A 20,425-nucleotide genomic window follows, 5' to 3' on the forward strand; every position below is an offset into this window, starting at 1 on the left:
CAGTCAGAACACCACCACCTCCTTGCCACTGGTTGTGGCTGCATTTGTAGACTAGACTTCAGTGGTCCACAAATCTGGATTTTGTTAGGCTTTTCAGTGGCAATCAAATGGAACTTCATTGCCTTAGGGTGGTGGTTCCCAAACTGTGAACCATGGCCCCCCAGGGAGCCGTGGAATCCTTGCGAAATACCCACCACCTTACACGGTGTACAGGATTGTAGCCCTAAAAGAGAACCCTTGGCCAATGGCTTAGAAGGTCAAGGGAGCCACTAGTCAAAAACGTTTGGGGATCTCTGCCTTAAGGGACCCAGTGACTGACGGATTCAATCATCAAGACTCACTGAAGATGCTAGAACAGGTTGTCTGAAAGAACCCTAAAATCTTTATTAAAAGTTTTTGCTGGCCTCCTCCTTCTCTCCTTTTTCAGATTGTTCCTGCCTTTAGGGACAAAAAAAAAATCATCTGCATATTTCTTTACTACGTAGACTAATCTGAGGACTTTTTTTAGCTGAAAAGCGGTATATGAGTATTCGCAAAAATGATATCTGTACACGAGTGCAGGTTCCATTCATTTCCACGGCTCTAAGCGTCCAAGCAAAGCAAGGCACTTCTTACATTTGAATAGTTTATTTTGACTTTACATGCTGTGTTAAAAACCCAAAGGACATATTATTTACACATCCACAATACAAGTTTACAAGATATCTATACATGTTAAAGTACTCTATAAGACCATATAGAGCAGCTTTGTTGTAGGGTTACTTTATTTTTATTAATGCTGTACCATTAAAAAAGATACAATCTGCATTTACCTTTGCACAAATGGATAAAGCATTTTCTTTCTTTCTTGTTTTTTAAAACCCAACGAAAAAATTATAAATTAACAGAATAAAGACTATGTTGAATGTTAGAGCGTTCAACATAAATACTGAGCGAACTCACATTACCATCTAACAAGGCAGCACAAATGCTACAGGGGGTTATTCGGGTTCACATAACATTTATGTTTCGGTTTTACACAAGTATGTATTATTAATTAATATTTGTAAGGTGAATTCAATTCAGTTTTTTCCCCACTGGATTCTTTTGTTTTTGTTTGCATTTAAAAATATATATTAATCCGTACGGTTTTAGTTGCAAGACTGAAAATGTGTGGTGTATGCTTTTTTTTTCCTAGGCCAGACTTTTGGGGGATTAAAAGTTCTTTTAACAATGAACAGACAGAATGAAAAAGGAGAATAGTTCTGTGCTTTATGGAACAAGGATCCCCCTTTTTTTAAGAAAAAGAGAGACATTCTGGTTTTGTTCTTTTTTAATCCTTGACACGTAACAGAAATCAGTGTCTTGGGTTCGAATTCTTTGTCCTAATATATTCCCCTGTATTTGCTATGGCAACGGCTTCACCCAAGAAACCACTGATGGCACATCACTTGCAAGCTGAAAAAAGTCACCATCTGTGATGAACCTGAGCTGCAAGCGCATGCAAAAGAAAAAACTCACTAAGTAGCTTGTGCAACTCTGGCAGGTGTTCCATTACCCTAGAAAGCTCGTATGATTTCACAGCATAACTGTTTGATCCTTAAGTGAGTTCAGGGGTAGAATGTTTAGCAGAGTAAGACTGATTTAATGCTGCTGTCTCCTTGGCTTATAGGCTGCCTTTTTATTGTTAATTAATTGTTCTTGTGGGGTTATTCCTCTCCCCCCCCCCTTGTTTCTTTCATCTTTTCAAATACTGTAGAGAGTTCTTACAGCTGGCACCCGGGGAATTATGATGTGCTGTACTAAGAATGTTTGACAGGGTTTTAGTTGTGTTTCTTTCTTTTCACATGAATAAGGCACAAAATGCACAGATCCAGGTAAACTCACACACAATATTTACAGAATATTGTCATTACCGGCATGACTTTGGAGAAACCACAAGCGAAGCAAATTGGATTGCACTCCTGTCAATGTTTCGGATTCAGGGAGAGGTGCTGCCGACTGGCATTTCTTCCTGTCTGTTGGAAAGGGCTCTTACGCTTGTGTTCTGGATTTATCTCTTTTCCTTGTTCACACACAGCTTGCATAAAAGTTCCACACCCACCGTTCTCAAAGGATGAGGAGTGTCTCCTGTTGAGGGAATGTATGCCCCCCTCTGGGGGGTATGAGTTGTTGGTGTTGGAAGGGGCAAAATGCAGCCCCACCTTGATCCACGTTTTTGTGCATGTGAGGATGCCAAGAGAGAAAAGTTGGGGCTTTCCCCTTTACCTCCCATTTGCTAAAAACAGGCAGGTGGCTGTTTCACTATGTTCCTTGAACAATGCTAAAGTGGGGACAATGAAACAATCCTTTGTTTTGGGCAATCCTTCTTTGTTTCCTGGGGAGTACGTGTTATGTATGCCTCTCTTGCTTGGAAGTATCATGCTACGTTTTCCATTTCTCTTCTTGGCCCTATGCCTTCATTAGGCCTCATTTGGGGAAGAACATAAACCGAGCTCCACTGGAGCAGGCCCAATGTCCACCATTCCCGAAACGGCCAACCATAGAGGCCTCTGAGAAGCCCAGAAACAGGAGATAAAGGCATACATCTCTCCTGCTGCTGCTCCTCTGTGGGCTAGAGATGTCTCCAACAATATTTTTTTTCTTTTTCAATTTGTGGAGAAGCTCACTGTCATGAAACTTAAGACCTCTGTCCTAGATGAAGAATAATGAGAATTTCTGCAGTTCACATTCATACTGGGTGATAAACTAGGCGGAGAGTCCGGTTCAGTACCACGGAAATCCAGTAATACCATCAGTGCTACATTTGGAATTTAGAAATCTGACTCAATAGCAGCAGCGTATCATATGAGTACATTTGTGCTGTTCTGCAGTTTTGCCATGTACAGAAACCTGACAGCCTCCCAGACCACGAAGCCCACCCACTCCACAAGAACCCCAACTAGTGCCACCTCTTTGTCCCTTCGTGCTCAACGTAAACATTTCCAACGCTTCAACGTGGCAACGGGACTGGATGTTGCCTTGTGTTTATGGCTCACCTGCTCACCCACACACTCGCGCTTGTCCACATACATACAAGCACATGTGCACACAGACAGAGTTTGATCTGTGTCATGAACAAAATGCTGTCCTGTGAAGGGGAAAAAAAAATGCTACAGTTTGACCAGAGACTGAAATTCAGCAAGTTGCTTATTAACTAACATACCTGTTGAGAGACGTTTATCGTTTACTGACATTTGTGCAAGAGGCAAGAGGCAAATGCATACATAGTAAAATGTTCACATTTCTTGGGAAGACGACGCATTATGGCAGTCTCAAATGAACCCCATTGTATTATTATTATTATTATTTTCAAGTATTTTCTTTTTTTGCTCACGATCTTTTGCTCTCCTCCCCTAGGACTTTTGAGAATGGTCAAGTAGTCCCCTCCCCATTGTGCTACATGTCTCCTCGGCGCCAAACAAAACAAAACAGAATGGCCAGCACCTTCCTTTGTCTCCGTGATCTGTTCAGCAAGTCTAGTCTTGCTCCAGCTGCGTGTGTGGAGAAACGAGATGTTGCTGGAGTTAAAAGACAGCTTCTTTGGCGGCTTGCTCTCTTCTGGAATGACAAGCGAGTCTCTGCCTTACTGACGGTCCTGCAGCATCTTCCCACGCTCTCGAGAGAATGTGCCAGTCTTAGTAGCTGTACTTGTTCAGTGGTCTGACTGAAGGGGTTTGAGGAGCAAACGAGGGCTTGGGCGGCACATCGGGTTTTAGGGAGGGTGTCCTCTTTACCCCTGTCCGAGGAAGTGTTCCATTGCTCGTGTAACTGCTTTGCCTAGACAAGGAAGGCTGTAGGTGTACGCTCACAGGAGTCCCTTGCATGTAGTCCATCTTTGCACCTGCAGCAGGAGGCATGTACCCTCCACGGTTAATACTAGGCTGCCTTGATAACAGCACCCCATTGGGTGAGTTTAAGTTTTTAGGGAGGGCCGATATTGAATGCCTCTGTGACGAATTTTTGTGATAGCCCCTTTGTCTTTCTAAAGAGGTCATTGGTACCGCAGGCGTGGTAGGGACGTCCACCCGTTTGGTTGGACTGTTTCGCGGGAGGGTGGACGGAGGAGAATACAAAGAAGCTTCCCGGTTTGGGACCTTAGGCGGAATCTCTGTCATATTTCCCATTGGGTCCAGCATTAAAGTCTGGTGAGCCACCTGGATGTCCGCCATAATGGCTTTGGGGTTGTTAGGTGCATCATTTAAGTGTTTCAGGAAATCGTTCAAGGTATTCCTGGAATCCACAGACCTTCTGTGGTCTCTTTTGCTGGATGACTTTGTAAGGGGGTGGTCCACGTTCTGCATCTTTTTGTCTGCTTTGTGCGCATTGGAATTGGAGAAGGACATATTGTAATCATGGGTGGCATTTGGAAGGACAATGGCACTGGGTATGTGTCCGTGACTTAAAGGAGAATGGGGTGGAGGGCTGGATGGAAAAAACTGAGGACTCTTCAGGGGGGTCTCTTTCCTAGAAGCACTGAGGTTGTTCTGTGCTTTGTCCAGCTGGCTCTTCATAGACTGCAAAGTCTTTTGCTGCAGAACAGGTGTGGATTCGGGAGTCGGAAGAGCTGCCAGCTCCGGCGGTTGGCCTCTGTGGTCCACCATCATCATTGACTTTGTGTCACCGGCTGGTGGCAGCTCTTTTCGGCTCGTTAGCAAATTTGAGTACAGCTTTGGGGAATCAATGTTCTGTTGATACTCCTTGACGGGGCTGTCAAAGAGGCCATTCAGCTTGGCAAAGCTCCCACTTGAGTCTGTGCAAGATTGAGCGGACTCGGCGTCTTTGTGTATCTTCCTGGATTTCCTCACAAATATATCTCGGTAGCAGTAAACCGCCACGCCGGCAATGAAGGCTCCCAGCAGAAAAGCAGCAAAGACACAAGTAATCAGGACATTCATGTGCACCATTTGGTTGGAATCTCCTGATTGCACTTCCCACCTGACACCTACAACAAACACAGATTAGGTGACAGATTAGGGCATGTTTTATATTGTACAACCATTACAAATGAGTCTTACCTACTTTAGGCCATAATTCTAAGCATACGTAACAGAGAGTAATCACCACTGAAACTCGTGGGAGCTGTACACAGCATTAGCCTTCTGTGTCACAAGGCATGAGTCTTTCACCATGGGAGACACTCTGCAGACAGCCATGGCACGTGGAGTTGTATTTACATGTCAAGTCATGTCTTAAATCACTATGGGCTGCAGTTTTTTTAATGGGCCCAACACAGATGTAGGCTAAAAAAAAAACAATGGACACAATCCAGCCAAAGTTAAGCACTTCTAAGTCCTTTGAAGTTAAGAAAAAATTGATCACCTGCTTAATTTTAAGCATGATAAATCAATTGGACTTGATACCAGTAAGTCTGTGGGTCTTGAAATAGCTTGGTTTTGGCTAGATTGTACTTAATGTGTGATGGTGTCCTGTATAGGACTCACTTCTGAGCAAAACTGTTAAGGACTAGGCTCCAGGCATAGGATAGTGATGTTAATTAGTATTCAGAGATTATAACGAATATACTTGGTTTTCCTCTCCTGTTTATACCACTGGCAGTGGTTACATATATTGGAATGTAAGTAGCTCTCATTTTATGTGATAATGTAATAATCCAGGTATCCCTCAATCTAACCAAATATAAAAAGCTACACTTCTGCAATTCAATGTGTGAGTGTTTTGTGTGTCTCTTTTGATTGGATCAATCACACCAGGGCAGCCCTCAAAATGTGCAGGTCTTGCACCTGAGCTTCTGCGTCGAGTAAGGTTTTGTCCATTGTGCCATGCCTAAATCTTTTCACTGGCTCAGAGGTTGGCTGCTAGCTCAGCCAAAAGAGTGCGAAGTGATGGTGGCAGCAGCATGGATTTGCTACCATTTTGGACTGTAGGGTGGCCTTTTCACACATCACTTCTGGCTCCTTGCCCTGAGCTAACCTGTCAGTGAATATCAAGCAAATTCACGGCTGGTGTAGGAAGGCTCATGGCTGATTCATCTCCCCTCATTACACACAGTCTAGCCACCCCAAATGCATGAGGGTCTTTTTGATTACACAGCCATTAGAGGCCCTGACAGCTGGAGTCCTGTATGCCAGATCTTACCTTGTTCTGCACTCCAGGCAAGTGAGAACTGCTACAGCAGTACCAAGTTTTTTTCTTGCTCAAGAAACAAAGGAGAAAATTACAATATCATCAGCCAGTGTCGGGCCTTATTGTTCTGGCTTGGATTTTCTCTGTGCAGTTGCCACCAGAGAGAACAAGGAAAGGAAACTGCCCATGTTGAGATGTCTTTATTTTTTCTTGCTAGGAAAAATGAGGCAGTTCTGTGTGAGTAACTCCAGCTCTCTCCTTGCCAGGAAAGCAAAGCAAAAGTAATTCCAGCTCATAGCTGCCTGTAATGGCTGGTGGAAACAGAAGCCACGAGAGGCAGAGGGCAACTTCACAGAAATGTGGTCCCTTGATACAAGGCCAATGCATCACCCAGACCCCTGGGTCAATTAGCCTGGAGAACCAAGCACTATGTCAAATAATACCATACTCTTGTCACTCTACGGTCTCTCTCCTCTTTCTCTCTTTGTCCCCAGATATCCTTTTAAAGCTCACAAATAGTAGCTTGTATGATATTAACATTAATGATTTCTGCTGGAAAATTGAGGTTAGAAGGTGCTATTCTGCCACACTGCAATTAATAACTTGTGGAAGGATTTCTCTCTCAATTTCCTGCCTGACTCATAAATCAGAATCAAAAATGAGATAGGCTTATGCAAATATTGTGTAAAACTGTATAATGCGCCCAGTGTATTGTTATAACTATGTTAATATTTTTCAGAATGAATGCTTTCTGACTCTGCTATTTTAGGAGTAGTATTCTCTGAAGATTAAAAAAAAAAAAATGACAAGATTATGCACGTATTTTAAAGTCTATACTTTTAGCCGGTAACAAACTTTTGGAACTGAACATCATTTTAAAAACATATGGCTAATGAGAAGAATTAGATTTTAATAACAAAGAATAGATTTTAAATTTAAACCTAGAAGAAGAGGAACAAGCATAGAATTAATTTTGCAATTCACATGTTAATATTAGAGCTTGCAGATTTTTTGGGGGCAATGTTAATTTTTTTTTCTTTTAAGCAAATGACTGCAGACATTGTGCTGTTAGGATATTAGTTTGGCAAAGTGCATCTAGCTGTGTTATTTTGCACAAGGGGAAAGTTAAAAGGAAGAAAAGTGCTCTCAGCTTTCTGGGATTGTTAGAGGTAAGGCTTTTGAACAGAGGTAAGTGTTTGGGGTTATTGATTTAATGACATTGGGCAGAAGAGGAGGGGAAAAAAGACTAAAGAAGGCTTACTATTGGAAATGTCACAGAGCGTGACCAAGAACACATGAACTAAAACCTGACAAAAGCAGAGTGATGGGAAAGGACCAAGCGATAAAACACCTGAAGCAAGTGGAGATTAGGCTGCCGTAATGGCTGAATGGAAACCTGATATGTTTCAGTCGGTGATAAGATGCAGTAGGCTGACTGACTTGTGACTCTTAAAAAATAATGAGCATGTTAAGTATGCACCATCTACAGAGAGGTGTGCCAAAACAAAACAAAAAAAGCATCAAAGAGGACAATGTGGTTGAGTGGACAGCCAAAATCCAGATTCTGCTCAAGCATGAAACTCACTGGGTAACCAACGGGGTGGGTGTTACCTCTCAGCTTAACCTACCTCATTGGCTTGTTGTGAGCATAAAATGAGTTATTCTATGGTATTTGAAGAACAACTTATGAGATGGGTCAGGCAGAGTGAGAAAGTAACTAAGCTACAGCACCTGCTGACCAGGGATCAGAACTTTGTTGTTCCCTGCCCGGGTCTGATCTTCTAGGCTGCTGCACTGCTGGCTCACAAAGCTCCCATACTCCTTTTTCAACAAGACTTGAACTGGCAGCATGCAAGACAACAAGCTGTTACTAGAAAGCATGAAGAGGAACACCACTGGATTTCCTCCTTCGAGACACAGATCAGGTTGCCGTACTATGTATCAGTTGCCCAATCCAGCTATCTTGGGGTGACTTGGGGTGGTTCGGGGTGGGGAAAGAGGGACGGGATCTCAGCATGTGCCTCTGCCTCTGAGATCAACCTGACCTGCTCCCCGTCCTGAATCACTCACAATCCTCCTCTAAATTGCTCCTGTTGCCAACTGACCTACTCCAGCGGGGCGTCTGCATGTGGCTCTCTGGCTGTTTGTGCCAGCAGCCCCAAAGCACACGAGGGTGCATAGCTTTTGTGCCACTGGTCTGGGGCTTATGGCAGCCAATCGCATAATTCACCACCCCTTAAGCCCTGGCTAGTGTTGGGCTGCCATAAACATCTTGTGTGAAAACTGATGTCATAATCACTTTATAAAGGCTTTAAAGTGCCATAGGCCTACCATGAAACCATGGGCTGCTGTGGTGAATCTTTTCATGCAAAGCCATGCCCTGTTGCTTCCATGCTGTTGGCTGTTGTTTTCATAGGCTCCACAATGGACTAGCCAAGTGGAATATCCAGCTTGTTACACATCCAAAAACAAGGCATTGGAAAGGTAGTCATGCTGGAGGACCTCAACATGCATCCATTCTATACAAAAATGGAAAATGTCCTGGAGAGTTTGATGTTTCTGGGACAGGTAATGGTTGGTTGATCCAATCATGCAGCATCTGAAGTACTCACCCTGGTCCTCCTCATATCCTGTGGGATAATTATCTAGTCCAGTGGTACAGCTCATGCTTTGCATGCAGAACATCCCAGTTTCAATCCCTGGTATAGCTAGGAAAGTCCCCTGCCTCAAGCCCTGGAGAGATACTACCAGTCAGTGTTGACAATACTGGACTGGTTGGACCCAATACCAGACCCAGGTGGCAGCAGCTACATCTGGTCTTTCTTGGAAGAACTATACAAGTGCACCTTTTGTTCTATATGCAGGCAACACTGCAACACACATTTAAGAAAATACCAAGCATCTTTGAAACCGCTGAAGCTATCAGGTTTCCTTTCAACCGTAACATTTTTCCCCTATTAGGCCTTACCCTTCGGGACCCCTGATAATGGATCAGAGTAATCAGAAGTGTTTGGGTCATCTTGAGCTACAAATTTCCGAGAGGCAGTCACTTTAGGTTTCCAGGAACCAATCACTTTGGGTGTGATAACTGGGATACTTCCCACTGTGGTAATAGAAGCGGAGGGCAACTCCATGTCTGTGGTGGGCAAACAGATTTGCATTAATGTGCGTTACAGAGGCAGGCTTTTCCGTGGCTTATTTTATTTTAGTTTTAAACCTTCATCAATGGGTGGCTTTGCTCAATGACTGCTTAATTATATTTGCAGAAGATGCTCCAAGGGAGTTGCGTTTGAAAACAAAAGCATACTGTCTCTTCTTTGCAAATGTATACTAAGAGCCTGATAAAACCAATTGAATTTAAAATTAGGGACAAGAAAAGCATTAAATAGATTGTCCTTGACCATGATTTAAAAGGCTGCAGAGCTTACATTGAATGGGGAAGGAGGGCAGACAAATGGATGGAGACCGAATCATTGGCATCTGTGCATGTTACAGTAAGGAGTACCAAAGCAAAAAGCATGTAGGACAGAAATCACAGGCAAGGGAAATTTGATCTCACCAAGTGTACAGAACCATACAATCTCCTTGGCCATACAGATTCACTGATTGCATTTCCATGTGAAGTGAGATATAACTTATCCAGATGCACTGCTGGATCCAGTAGCAGGACTAAAGCTAAGTCCCTTACACAATCCAAGTCACCTTATATTTGTGCTAGATGTTGTACACATGCACTGGTTCCCTGCTTCCTGCCACCAGGACTCCAGAAGACAAGCACCACAGTCAAGAAGCTTTCTGGCCCTGGGAATCATGTAACCACAGAGATCCAGGGCTCAAACCTATCCAGCTTTCCAGCACTGATGCACTTGTACAGCAGCCCCGAGGTAACAAACATTCCCTTACCTTGAGGAGGCCTCTGTGACCACTCTCCGCCACAGGATGCAGCACATGACCCAATGACATGGTTGCATCAGTGCTGGAAAGTTGGACAGGACTGGGCCCCCCAATCCCCTGCAACTGACGGCTATACATCTTCTCAACCCACTGCTCTTCCTCAGTCTGGGCAACTAAACCACCGTTCTGTGCTGCCAGGTTATCTGACAGATGACTTGTCTGACCCAGGTACTTAGATAAGATTAAAGTGCATTTTACAGGTTGAGGGGCAGTGGTGGTGAGTTAAAAAATGTGCAACACAAACTAACTTTAGATGTTAGAGACCTGCTGGACTGTGATCTAACCTGATGGTATAGAACTGCATACACAAACCATCCAGTAATGGAATGACATTATGGGATGTTGGTGTTCGTGGCGTCTAACCACATATTTCAAGCATGTAAAATTTTCATTGATACTCTCTATTGCAACATGCAGCTACAGTCTGTTGGCAGGCAGTGCTTTAGTTCTGTGCAAGCTGTTCAAGCTGGGATTTGGACACCGCAGTCCAGAAGCTCCAGGCTCTAGGAATCATGTGACCTCAGCGAGCCAATCCCATAGTGTTGCATGGCTTAATATCAATAGACGTTAATTGGCAGGCAGTCAGATAATCTGGCTGTGCGGGGGGGGGGGCAGAAGGATGGCACTTTTAAGAACTGTTTGGTCTCATTTCTGTTGTTGTTATGGAAAGCCGAGATACTTGCAACGATAAATATTTTTAATAATTAACTGCTGTAATCCTTTTACTGTGTATTTAGTTTCTATGCTTTCCCCCCTTTTCTTTCTGTATTTGTAAGCTTGTAGTCACATTGGTTTGATTGTACTATAGTTGGAAAAAGTTGGGGGACATATTTCATGAATTAAAATGCTGGCAGTAACATGCTGAAAAGGATCAATGTTCCCAGGCTTGGATCCACACCTGGTGCCCAAATTTTGTGCTAAGTGCATAGTAACACCACCCCCCCCATCCCAAACGTATTCCTGACTTGTGCTACAGCTGACTCTGTTGTCCAACTGTCAGAGCAACCAGAATACAATTTAAGGGTCTTGGCGCAGACCCAATTGGTGCCCTTGTGCCAGGACGTGGTTCGGCAACAGTCACTGATGTTGCTGCTGGGAACTCTAATTCTCCAGCATCACTGTTGTGCCTGGATAGTTCAGGACAGATACCATCTGGCTGAACAGGGAGCCCAGAGACTGCAGCCATGTTCAAATTTGAGGAAGAAGATGGAGGAAAAAGGAGTTGTGTATGGGACATGGAGCTGGATGTCTCAGCCCCACATGTCAGGGAAAGTATGGTCTTGCATGCTAAACTTTGTGCCTTTACAACTAAAGTGGATTCATCGGAATGGGTGCAAGATTTTATCAGGCCAAAAGGTTCTCAGGCAATCGGTCTGTAATAATGAAGGTCAGGACCTTGGATTTTGATTTAACTTGGAATTTGCAGAACTCACACTCCAAAATTTGTATTGATGTTAGGGAGGGAGGCGGTTTCTAAGCCTCCTGCACATATTTAGCCATGCCTGCCCAAGGTGGAAGGCTTTGGGTGAACATAACTTACGCACAAATCCATATTAATTGAAAGAGAGCAGAATTTGGCATGTCACACTAGTACTGAAAAAAGAAACCTGATTTATTTCATTCGTTCATGTTTAGGCAAACAGGGAGGGTTTGCGATTTCCTTCCCTGCCAGAATTTGATCGTGGGCAAACGAATCTACCAAATGTTTGTTGATCAAACACTGGATCTTGTTCCGTTTTTGAAGTGCAAATAGCATCAGGCGCCGAATCAGACAGCATCCTGCGTTGCTGGGCTCCCAGAAGAACAGGAAGCTTATGAAAACTGTCACCGGTAGGTGGAATTAATGAAATATCAGGGGGTAAATTTCAATCAGGAAGCAAACCCTCAGTGTGGGATTTGGCCTTTTGACTTCAAAAGAGCAGCAGTCAAGCCATTCCCAAGAGGGGTTCAAAATGAAAATGCTGCAAAAAAGGTGGAGAGCGGCATGGATGCCCATGTTGCAAATAGGGCTTCAGAACTTCCTTTTGAGCCAGAGCTCAAAGCCTGAGGAATTCTCTGCTGTCCTCTTTAAGGTGATCATCATACAGTGCACCAACCGTGCCAGGTATCTGGGTACCTGGGCAGGAAGTGACATCATTAAGCAGCTAATGGCCAGAAATCAGAACTTGTTCTCATATAGAAACTCATTAACTGCAAATGACAGAAGAGAAAATACGCAAATCTCGATCATATTTCAAGATTTGGAAAAGCCCAATTTTCATGTTGGTTGCCGTTTCAGTGGTGACACCTCAGCAGCTGAGAGCCTGAGGGCCGGATAAAAAGCTTCCGGGGGCCACATCTGGCCCCCAGGCCTTATATTTGACACCCCTGGTCTACATCATTGGTTCACTCGGCGCTACTGCTGTCACCAGCGCAGCCATTTCAGGGTTTACCTGACTACAGCTGCAATACTATTCACATTAACTTGGGAGTAAACCCTATGGACTATAATGGAACCTACTTTTATGTAGGTTTGCTTAGGCTTGGGCTCTAGGTGGGTTCCCTAATGGGCTCTGGCCTTTGGCTAGCACCTGACTTGGTTGACACCTGACAGCATCCTGATGCAATACCTTCTAGAGGGTCAGCCTCTGTTGGTGAGAGTGTGCAAGCTGCTGAGCGACACAGAGCGCTTCTTCAGTCCAAATTCTCATCTGGTTAACAGAAGAATTAGCCTAGCCAGGTACAAAGTGAAATTCCAGCTAGTCCAAGAGGCACTAGGTTTATGCAAGGAGCAAACTTAATTGGTTGACCCAGCCCTTAGTATTCAGAGCTATACTGCCTCTATACTAATAATGACTAATAACCTTTTAGCTATAACAGCAAACAGTGATTCATGGAAACATCACTGCGTAACTCAGGGAAGCTTCATTTATTAGATACAGTAGCTATATGGAATTTTTTAAGTACAGAGGCAATAGCCTTTGAATGCCAGGGGCTGGGGAAAAAAATTATTATTATTATCTGTAGTAATATGAGATACTGTTCAAGATAAGAAAAACAATAAAGGAAAGCCATCACTTTCATATCCTGTGGGTGAGTTCCCACGAGCACCTGGTTGTCCTCTGTTGAAAACAAAATCATAGGCTAGGTAGGACCTTGATCTGATCCAGCAAGGCTGTTCTTATGTGAACGCAGGCACTAACTCTGAGTTTACATATTGAGCAAAGAGATCTAACAAAATTACAGTTGCTTGAGGTTCTGTTAATTGCTGTCCATCTAGCAGGGAGCTTCAGGCTGAAATAACAACCCCAAATCTGAGGTCACTATTTTCTGGAACTGATGTCAGTTATAGAATTCAGTACCTCAGCCAGACACATCCTGTGAAAGTGTTTATAAATTCGAAACACAGGCCAAGAAATCACGGCTGGAATAATGGGCTTAGGAGAAAAGTTCACATACTTGTAACTGAAAAAAAACTGTCACGGATATAAAAAGCTTATTGTGAGTTCATCAGTGATTCTGAGAATAGTTGGGTTTCATTTGTACTGGAATCCTGAAGAAGTTTTCTGGGATCTCAGTGTGGGGGGGTGGGGGGGAGCTCATACTTTTCCCGACAGCTATAAAAGACAATATCTTTACCCCCATTTGGCCTCTGGGTTTTTGGGGTTATTTTTTGGTCATCTACAACTTTCAGTGCTAAACACTTGCAGGTATGTTGCTAAATGCCATCCGTTAGCACAAAGGCATCTCCAAACCTTGACAAATCAACACATTTCCAAAACTTGAGAAATACACATTTTGGAGAAATGCATATTTCCTTTATAAGTAATTGGAAGACACAGGAGAAGGAGGGGGAAAGAAGATGAGAAAGTTCAGGCATCCGTCTACTGAAAAATGACAGAAGGGTGGGCAGCATTCATGAATGCATGGTTGGGGAGGGGAACAGAAGCTTAGTCGGGTTTCGTGCAGTGAGAATGTCATCTATGTTAATCAGGTTCTTCCAATAAGAAAAGATGCATCTCAATTAATAATGGGCAGTTAAGGCATGCAGCTACATAGGTGAAAGTGAGATAGTTCTGGCTGTATCTTGACCATCAGTGGTAATATGAGTAAAAGCAGAAAAAAGAAAAAATATGGAGAATTGCTGATTGCATCAAAGGAAGGAGTTTAAAAAAAAAAAAAAAGAGGAAGCAGGAGGGAGGTCTGAAAATGCTGAACTGAAGGAAAGAAAAGCTTCATTAATTGGGAAAAAAATGATTTAAAAAACTAACCAGATGTTGGATCGCCAAATATTTTGTAATCTGGTGTAGTTGTAGTAGGCAAAATTTCTAAAAGAATTAAAGGAACAAGTAATCAGTGAAAAGTAACCGAAAAGAAAAAAGCAAAAGATTTTCAAAGCCTGAGCAACTGAAAATCGAAAAATAAAAGACAACTGGTTACCCAAAAGGAAAAGAGAGAGAAAAAAATTCTACAACTCAGCTGTAGACCCCCAAACAATTGTGAAAGTTGGGAGAAAAATGGTCAACGGCCTCCACCACCCAAGATCAAAGCAGCTTAGGTATGTGCCAATTGGTTTAACAGGAGGAGTGGGGAGAGGGGTGCTCAGTGCCATTAATGTGACATCCACACCACAGTGTGGCCCGCAATCAAAATCATGCCACATTCTCAAGTTGGCAGCTGGGGGTGGTCGCTTACCATGACAATCCCCAAGTTGTGCCGTGTTGCCGTACTCCACATCCTGCTCATATCCTCCAACGCTGTGGTTGTATGAAACAAACAAAGACAACCTGCAATTAACAGCATTAGTTGGGAAAAGCAAAGGGTAATCATCATCATCGTCGTCATCCAACGGAAGCCCACAAAGCACATTTGTTCAACAAATTACAAGAGGAAGTTGTACTCCGCTCTCAAGAGCAAGTACATCAGGTGCAAAGTATAGTCAAGGCTTTGATTTTAACCACCTTTGCTTGGATCATTAACTCAGCTACTGAGCAGCTGCTCGTCTTCGTAACGTAACGATCTGTGCAAGTATGAGAAGGTTAAATGGGATGATTGTTGCCACTCAATGCACAATCACAAGGAAGAACTCATACACAAGCCCCACTGGAATGCATGGGAGGCCCACCAGAGCACCACTGTGTTCTTGGCCGGCTCTCATGCATACCAATGAGGCTTGCTCAGGAGAATGTTCCTCTAGATCAGGGGTGCCCAAACCCCGGCCCTGGGGCCACTTGCAGCCCTCGAGGCCTCTCAATGTGGCCCTCAGGGAGCCCCCAGTCTCCAATGAGCCTCTGGCCCTCCACTGAGGGCTTGCACTGGCCCAGTGCAACTGCTCTCAGCGTGAGGGCGACTGTTTGACCTCTCGCATGAGCTGTGGGATGAGGGCTTCCTCCACTGCTTGCTGTTTCATGTCTGTGATGCAGTAGCGGCAGCAAAGGAAAGGCCAGCCTTGCTTTGTGCAAGGCCTTTTATAGGTCCTGAGCTATTACAAGACCTTAATTCATTCATTCATATAAGTTCATCTTTAATATATTCATTTATGTAAACATATGTAAATTTATTCAAATTTAAAATGTAAATTACTTCTCCCCCTAGCCCCCGACACAGTGTCAGAGAGATGATGTGGCCCTCCTGCTTTGGAGGACCCCTGCTCTAGATTGTGTCCAAATTGTCTAACGACAGAATTAGCTAACACAATCTGGCCCATGGTTTCTTGCCAGCCAGCGAAGCACCAGGAAGTGCCAGCTTCCTACAAGGTCTATGGTGCCTGGTTGTCATTATACAAAATATGGGACGGAGCTCTTCTTTTTTCATAGATATCTGGGAGATGTAAACCTTAATGAAAGGAATGCATATGACACTCAGCAACCACAATATGAATGCTCAGGAAAACACAAATGGACATTATCTGAGAATAATTGTCTGAGAACCTCACAGCTATACCAGACCCAATGTGGCCACCATCTACATGTTAACCTCACTGACATATAACTTGGGGAGGGATGTTACTGGAGCAGTAGAAGGATAGTGTTGGAGAGGGATGCTGAGCCCTCCCCACTCCTGCACACTACTCCCCCTGCAGTCAGTCGCTCCAAGCTCTTTTCTCTATTCCCAGCACCGATTCTGGGAAAGAGCCAGGAATGTGAACAAACGGCTGGAGTGACCAACTGTAGGAAGGTATGGTGTGGAAATAGGGAGAGTTCAAAACCTGCCTTTGGGCCTCAATTCTCAATCTAGTTTGCAAATCAGCACCTGCCGTGCTCATAAATTGGATCTCCACTCCAGCCTGGTCATTTTACCACAGCGGGACTCCACTGCCTCATTTTGCTGGATGTGTCTGTTTGGCCTGGAGAAGACCTCAGAGCTTTTATGTGGGAACTTTTCACAGAATCATTATCATTATTAAGATTTCTATCTTGCCCTTCATCCAAGAGCTCAGGGCAGCTACACACAGCTCTCCTGCTTCATTTTATCCCCAGAAGGATCCCACTGAGGTAGGCTAGCCAAAAGAGTGTAGTGTGACTGGTCCATCCAGTGAACACTATGACTGATAAGGGAGTTAACCCTTGGCCTCCTGCTACCTACTCCGAGAGTCCACTATATTTGAGTGAAACCACAAAGTATCCTATGGCACTTGAGTAACTCACATATTTCTTGTGGCCTCTTTTTTCACAGTGAGGCCTTTAATGTGTCTCAACATTCTTGGTGGTTACAGACTGGCTTGTTATCAGTGTTAGGAAGACTGGGGCCACCAGTGTACTTTTAGAAACAATTACCACTGCAGGAATAGAGGACTAGAGGTTCACATTTATGTGACTCTGCTCATTTCTGAGAAGATTGTGTACTGGCAGTGCTGACCCTTGGCTTTTGGCTTCCCTGCTCACGTTTGTACCTATAAATACTGCGGCAATGAAAACATGTGCTGTGATTTAAAACTGCTACTTACAACATGGTAGATCTCAGCCTTCCACAGGTCCCATGGCTCAGCCAGCCGCAGTAAGGATCTCGGGAGGCAATGCAAGACCTGCGGCAAGACCGGAGGAGGGGAAATTAATCTTGCGCCACTTCCAAAGCTTGGCACGCTCCGCTTTATAGATGTGTTTGGAAAGAGAAGGCTTACTTTTTACACGACCCGTGACGCTCACAACGGCTGAGAGGTATTCTAATAACACAGCTGGAGAATGCAACAAAGAGTGCGTGGTGCTCTTTGTCCAGCTGGAGAGCGATGACCTTCCGGTCCTCCTCTCCATCCCCATTGCACCTGTTCGACACAAGGAATTTTGAATTATTTTTTTAAATCCTGCGCAAGGTCCATCACCTCTGATTTTCACAAGGCATCTGAGCCATGTTATATTTTTTTTTGAAAATCAATGCCTAGGAGTTGGGAAAGTGCAATTTTCTCAGTGGTTTGGGGAAAGCGTGATGTCTGCCTACAGCAGAATGGCTGGTAGGGACTGGAGTAGATTAGGTAATGGGGGAGGGACAGAAGACATCTTGTTTTATTTCTAGAGATTTATAAACTCTGAACCAACCCCAGGGAAAATAACAAAAAAATATCTGAAGGGCTATCACACATTGCATTATGTGTGTGAACCATCTGTGGAAGTGATACACATCACTAGCTAAGTTAGTGATTTTATCTAAGCATTTTAGCTAAGCTAAAAATGCTTAGCTTTACCAATAGGGAAAATGGATGAATGTACAGTCATGTACACATACCTATGTGTACAACCAACTATGCGCACACCCCAGGCTGTGTGAATAGCCTTAGCGTGGTTTAGCAGAGGCGAGCTTCCAATAGGGAACTTGCTGGTTTGTGGCTCAGTATTTTACCATTATGCTATTTATTTATTTTTTTACATTGTTTTACATTTTACATTTACATCACTACCAGCCATTCTGCTATACCGCTCTTCTTCCAAGGAGCTCAGAATGGTGTACACGGCTCCTTCCTTCCTTCACAACAGCCCTGTGAGGTAGGTGGCCCAAGGTCACTGAGAAAGCTTTGTAGTTGAGCAAAGATTTGAACTTTTGACCTTCCAGGTCTAGGTCTAACACCAGAACCACTATGCTGCACTAGTCTCTTGCCTTTTGGACTGTTCTTTGAAGGGGGGACAAAGAAAGAAGACTGTACTTGCCCTGCCTCCTTGACCACCTATCCAAGCCTAACAAGAAAGAGAGTTGCATTATCCAATCTGGAAGTTAAACCTGATTATATAGGACCATGGGTGGTCTGCTAAATTACGTTATCCAGTATTTCAAATAGCAATTATTATCTTGATCATTATTAATGACTTTTTTGATTCTTTTGTTTTGTTTTTTGTGTTTTTTTCCATTGTAGCTATTTATAACAAGGGAGAAAAAAAGGCTACTATACTTGCAGAATAATAAACAACCATGCAATCCTATGTGTGTTTACTTGGAAGTAAGCTCATTGTGTTCAATGATGATTACTCCCAGGAAAGTCTGCATAGACAGGCAAGCCTAAGCCTAAGCCTATCAAAATCCTAAGCATGTCTACTCAAAAATAAGCCCCAGATGACTGTGTATAGGAATGCAACCTAAGTGACCCACAGGGTTGGTCACTGTGAGAATGGGCAAGGCAGACACAAAATATTTTCAGAAAGTTCGGCCACACAGACCTGTTAAACACCAGGATGCATCAGACAAGGTGAGCTCATGGTGAGGGAGAAGCACTTTTAAAATCAGGTGGTAAAGAGACAAGCGACTCAGACGAAAGAGAGGCTGTAAAAAATTTCTGAGCAATTCTCGTAAAATAATACCTACTTTGCATGATTGTAAGCATCAATCTCTTCCAGTAAGACACTGTCATTCAAAGAAAAAGGCCTGGTCTTTGCCAAGATCTTAAGCACCACTCCAGCTTCAGAGCCAACAAAGATGACTGTGTAGTTTTGGTATGGGCCAGCAGAGTGGTCCACAGCGACCGCAGTCAGCCGATACCTGTCAGGACGAAAACATCTTCTATAATAAAGCATGACATGGCGGTAAGCATTTGCCTGGGTGCCCACAGATGCAAGCAGTGGAAGTCTGAAGGGAAAGGAGAAGTAACAGGCTTGATTTGGGGAGCCTAAAAGGCTTGGTACTCAAGAGGGAAGCATCACTGCTTTTGCCCACTTTGGGGCATCAGTTGCTGATATCAGCACTGGTATGAACCACTCTAGGTGTACCGGTGTCCCTGGGTATCCACAGATCCAGTTCTCCATCACCTCCTGCACCCATTATCTTTGTTTATAGTCTTGCAAAGGACAAGTGTACTTGCTTTAACCAGATGCTATAAGCAGAGAGCTTATAGCAAGACAAGTGGGCAGGCAGCCTGTAACTAGAGGGGATGATTCAGCAAATGTGAACAGGAAGCAGGAATCATTTTTGCTGAATCATCCCCTCTATTTGTAGGCTGTCCTGCCTGCTTGTGTAGCTATAAGCTTTCTGCTTATAGCATCTGGTTAAAACAAAGCAAGGTTCCTTTGCGTGAGTACAAACAACATAAATGAAAGTAATGGGCGTGGTGGGGCTGTGGAGATAGGATTCTCCAGGGTTTCCTGTATCCACAGTGGGGCCAAGAATCCCCTGCACATATGGAGGGACACTTGTATTTGCATTTGAAGCTATCAACACATCCTTATCTCAGGCCCGGCCTACATCGCACTAAGACAAAAATGACTATGCCTGAAGGCAGTGGGTCAGTGGGAATGCACATCAGTGTGCACCACTGGCAACAACTAGCAGAGCTACTGCTTGGAAAACATAACTGAGAGCTAGGGACAGACTTGTGGCAGCAGAAAGCCATTCTCCAGGAAGTGGTGGCAAACCAAACCCAAACCCCTCTTCATTATGTTTCCATACAGGGTGCTCATAATTTGGTGGGAATATGGTGTAACGCTCAAGGCATTTTCAGTGGAGTGCTTTCAGTACTTATATTCTGCTTGTATATACTGCTGGCTATGCTGCTTTTCAATGCATTGCATTCAAAGCAGTGTACAAATGTTAAAAAAAAAACCCCAACAATTTAAAAAACTAGTCACAGGAACACCATCTTCTGCCAAAGACATATTGAATAAGGAAACATCCTGCCTCTAAAAAAAATGAAGATAACATGGAGAGGGAGGGAAAAGAATTCCAAATCTCTGGAGCTATAGCCGAAAAACAAACAGAGCAGATGCAACAATTCCTGCTTCACTCAGAGACCCATTCCGGGCTAAGGATAGATCTGCTCCTACATAAGAACATAAGAACATAAGAACAGCCCCACTGGATCAGGCCATAGGCCCATCTAGTCCAGCTTCCTGCATCTCACAGCGGCCCACCAAATGCCCCAGGGAGCACACCAGATAACAAGAGACCTCATCCTGGTGCTCTCCCCTACATC

At 43.9% G+C, this 20,425-nt stretch overlaps 1 protein-coding gene across 9 annotated transcripts in view; it reads right to left on the reverse strand.

Moving 5' to 3' along the window:
• Positions 1–639: 639 nt before the first annotated feature.
• Positions 640–20,425, reverse strand: part of SEMA6D (semaphorin 6D) — a 72,170-nt gene continuing 52,384 nt past the window's right edge. For 2 of the 9 annotated variants that reach the window (XM_066634828.1, XM_066634829.1), the window contains exons 13-19: positions 18,826–18,999; positions 17,159–17,299; positions 16,985–17,062; positions 14,734–14,825; positions 14,310–14,366; positions 9,074–9,241; positions 640–4,963 (exon numbers count right to left, since the gene is read on the reverse strand). In XM_066634828.1, coding sequence (XP_066490925.1) covers positions 3,657–4,963; positions 9,074–9,241; positions 14,310–14,366; positions 14,734–14,825; positions 16,985–17,062; positions 17,159–17,299; positions 18,826–18,999 — 2,017 coding nt within the window. In that variant the 3' untranslated portion in view covers positions 640–3,656. The remainder of the gene's footprint in view (positions 4,964–9,073; positions 9,242–14,309; positions 14,367–14,733; positions 14,826–16,984; positions 17,063–17,158; positions 17,300–18,825; positions 19,000–20,425) is intronic. The other 7 variants (XM_066634830.1, XM_066634833.1, XM_066634832.1 and 4 more) reach the window with 7 other exon arrangements.

The sequence above is a fragment of the Tiliqua scincoides genome, chromosome 8 (assembly GCF_035046505.1).
Source record: "Tiliqua scincoides isolate rTilSci1 chromosome 8, rTilSci1.hap2, whole genome shotgun sequence".
Taxonomy (NCBI): Eukaryota; Metazoa; Chordata; class Lepidosauria; order Squamata; family Scincidae; genus Tiliqua; species Tiliqua scincoides.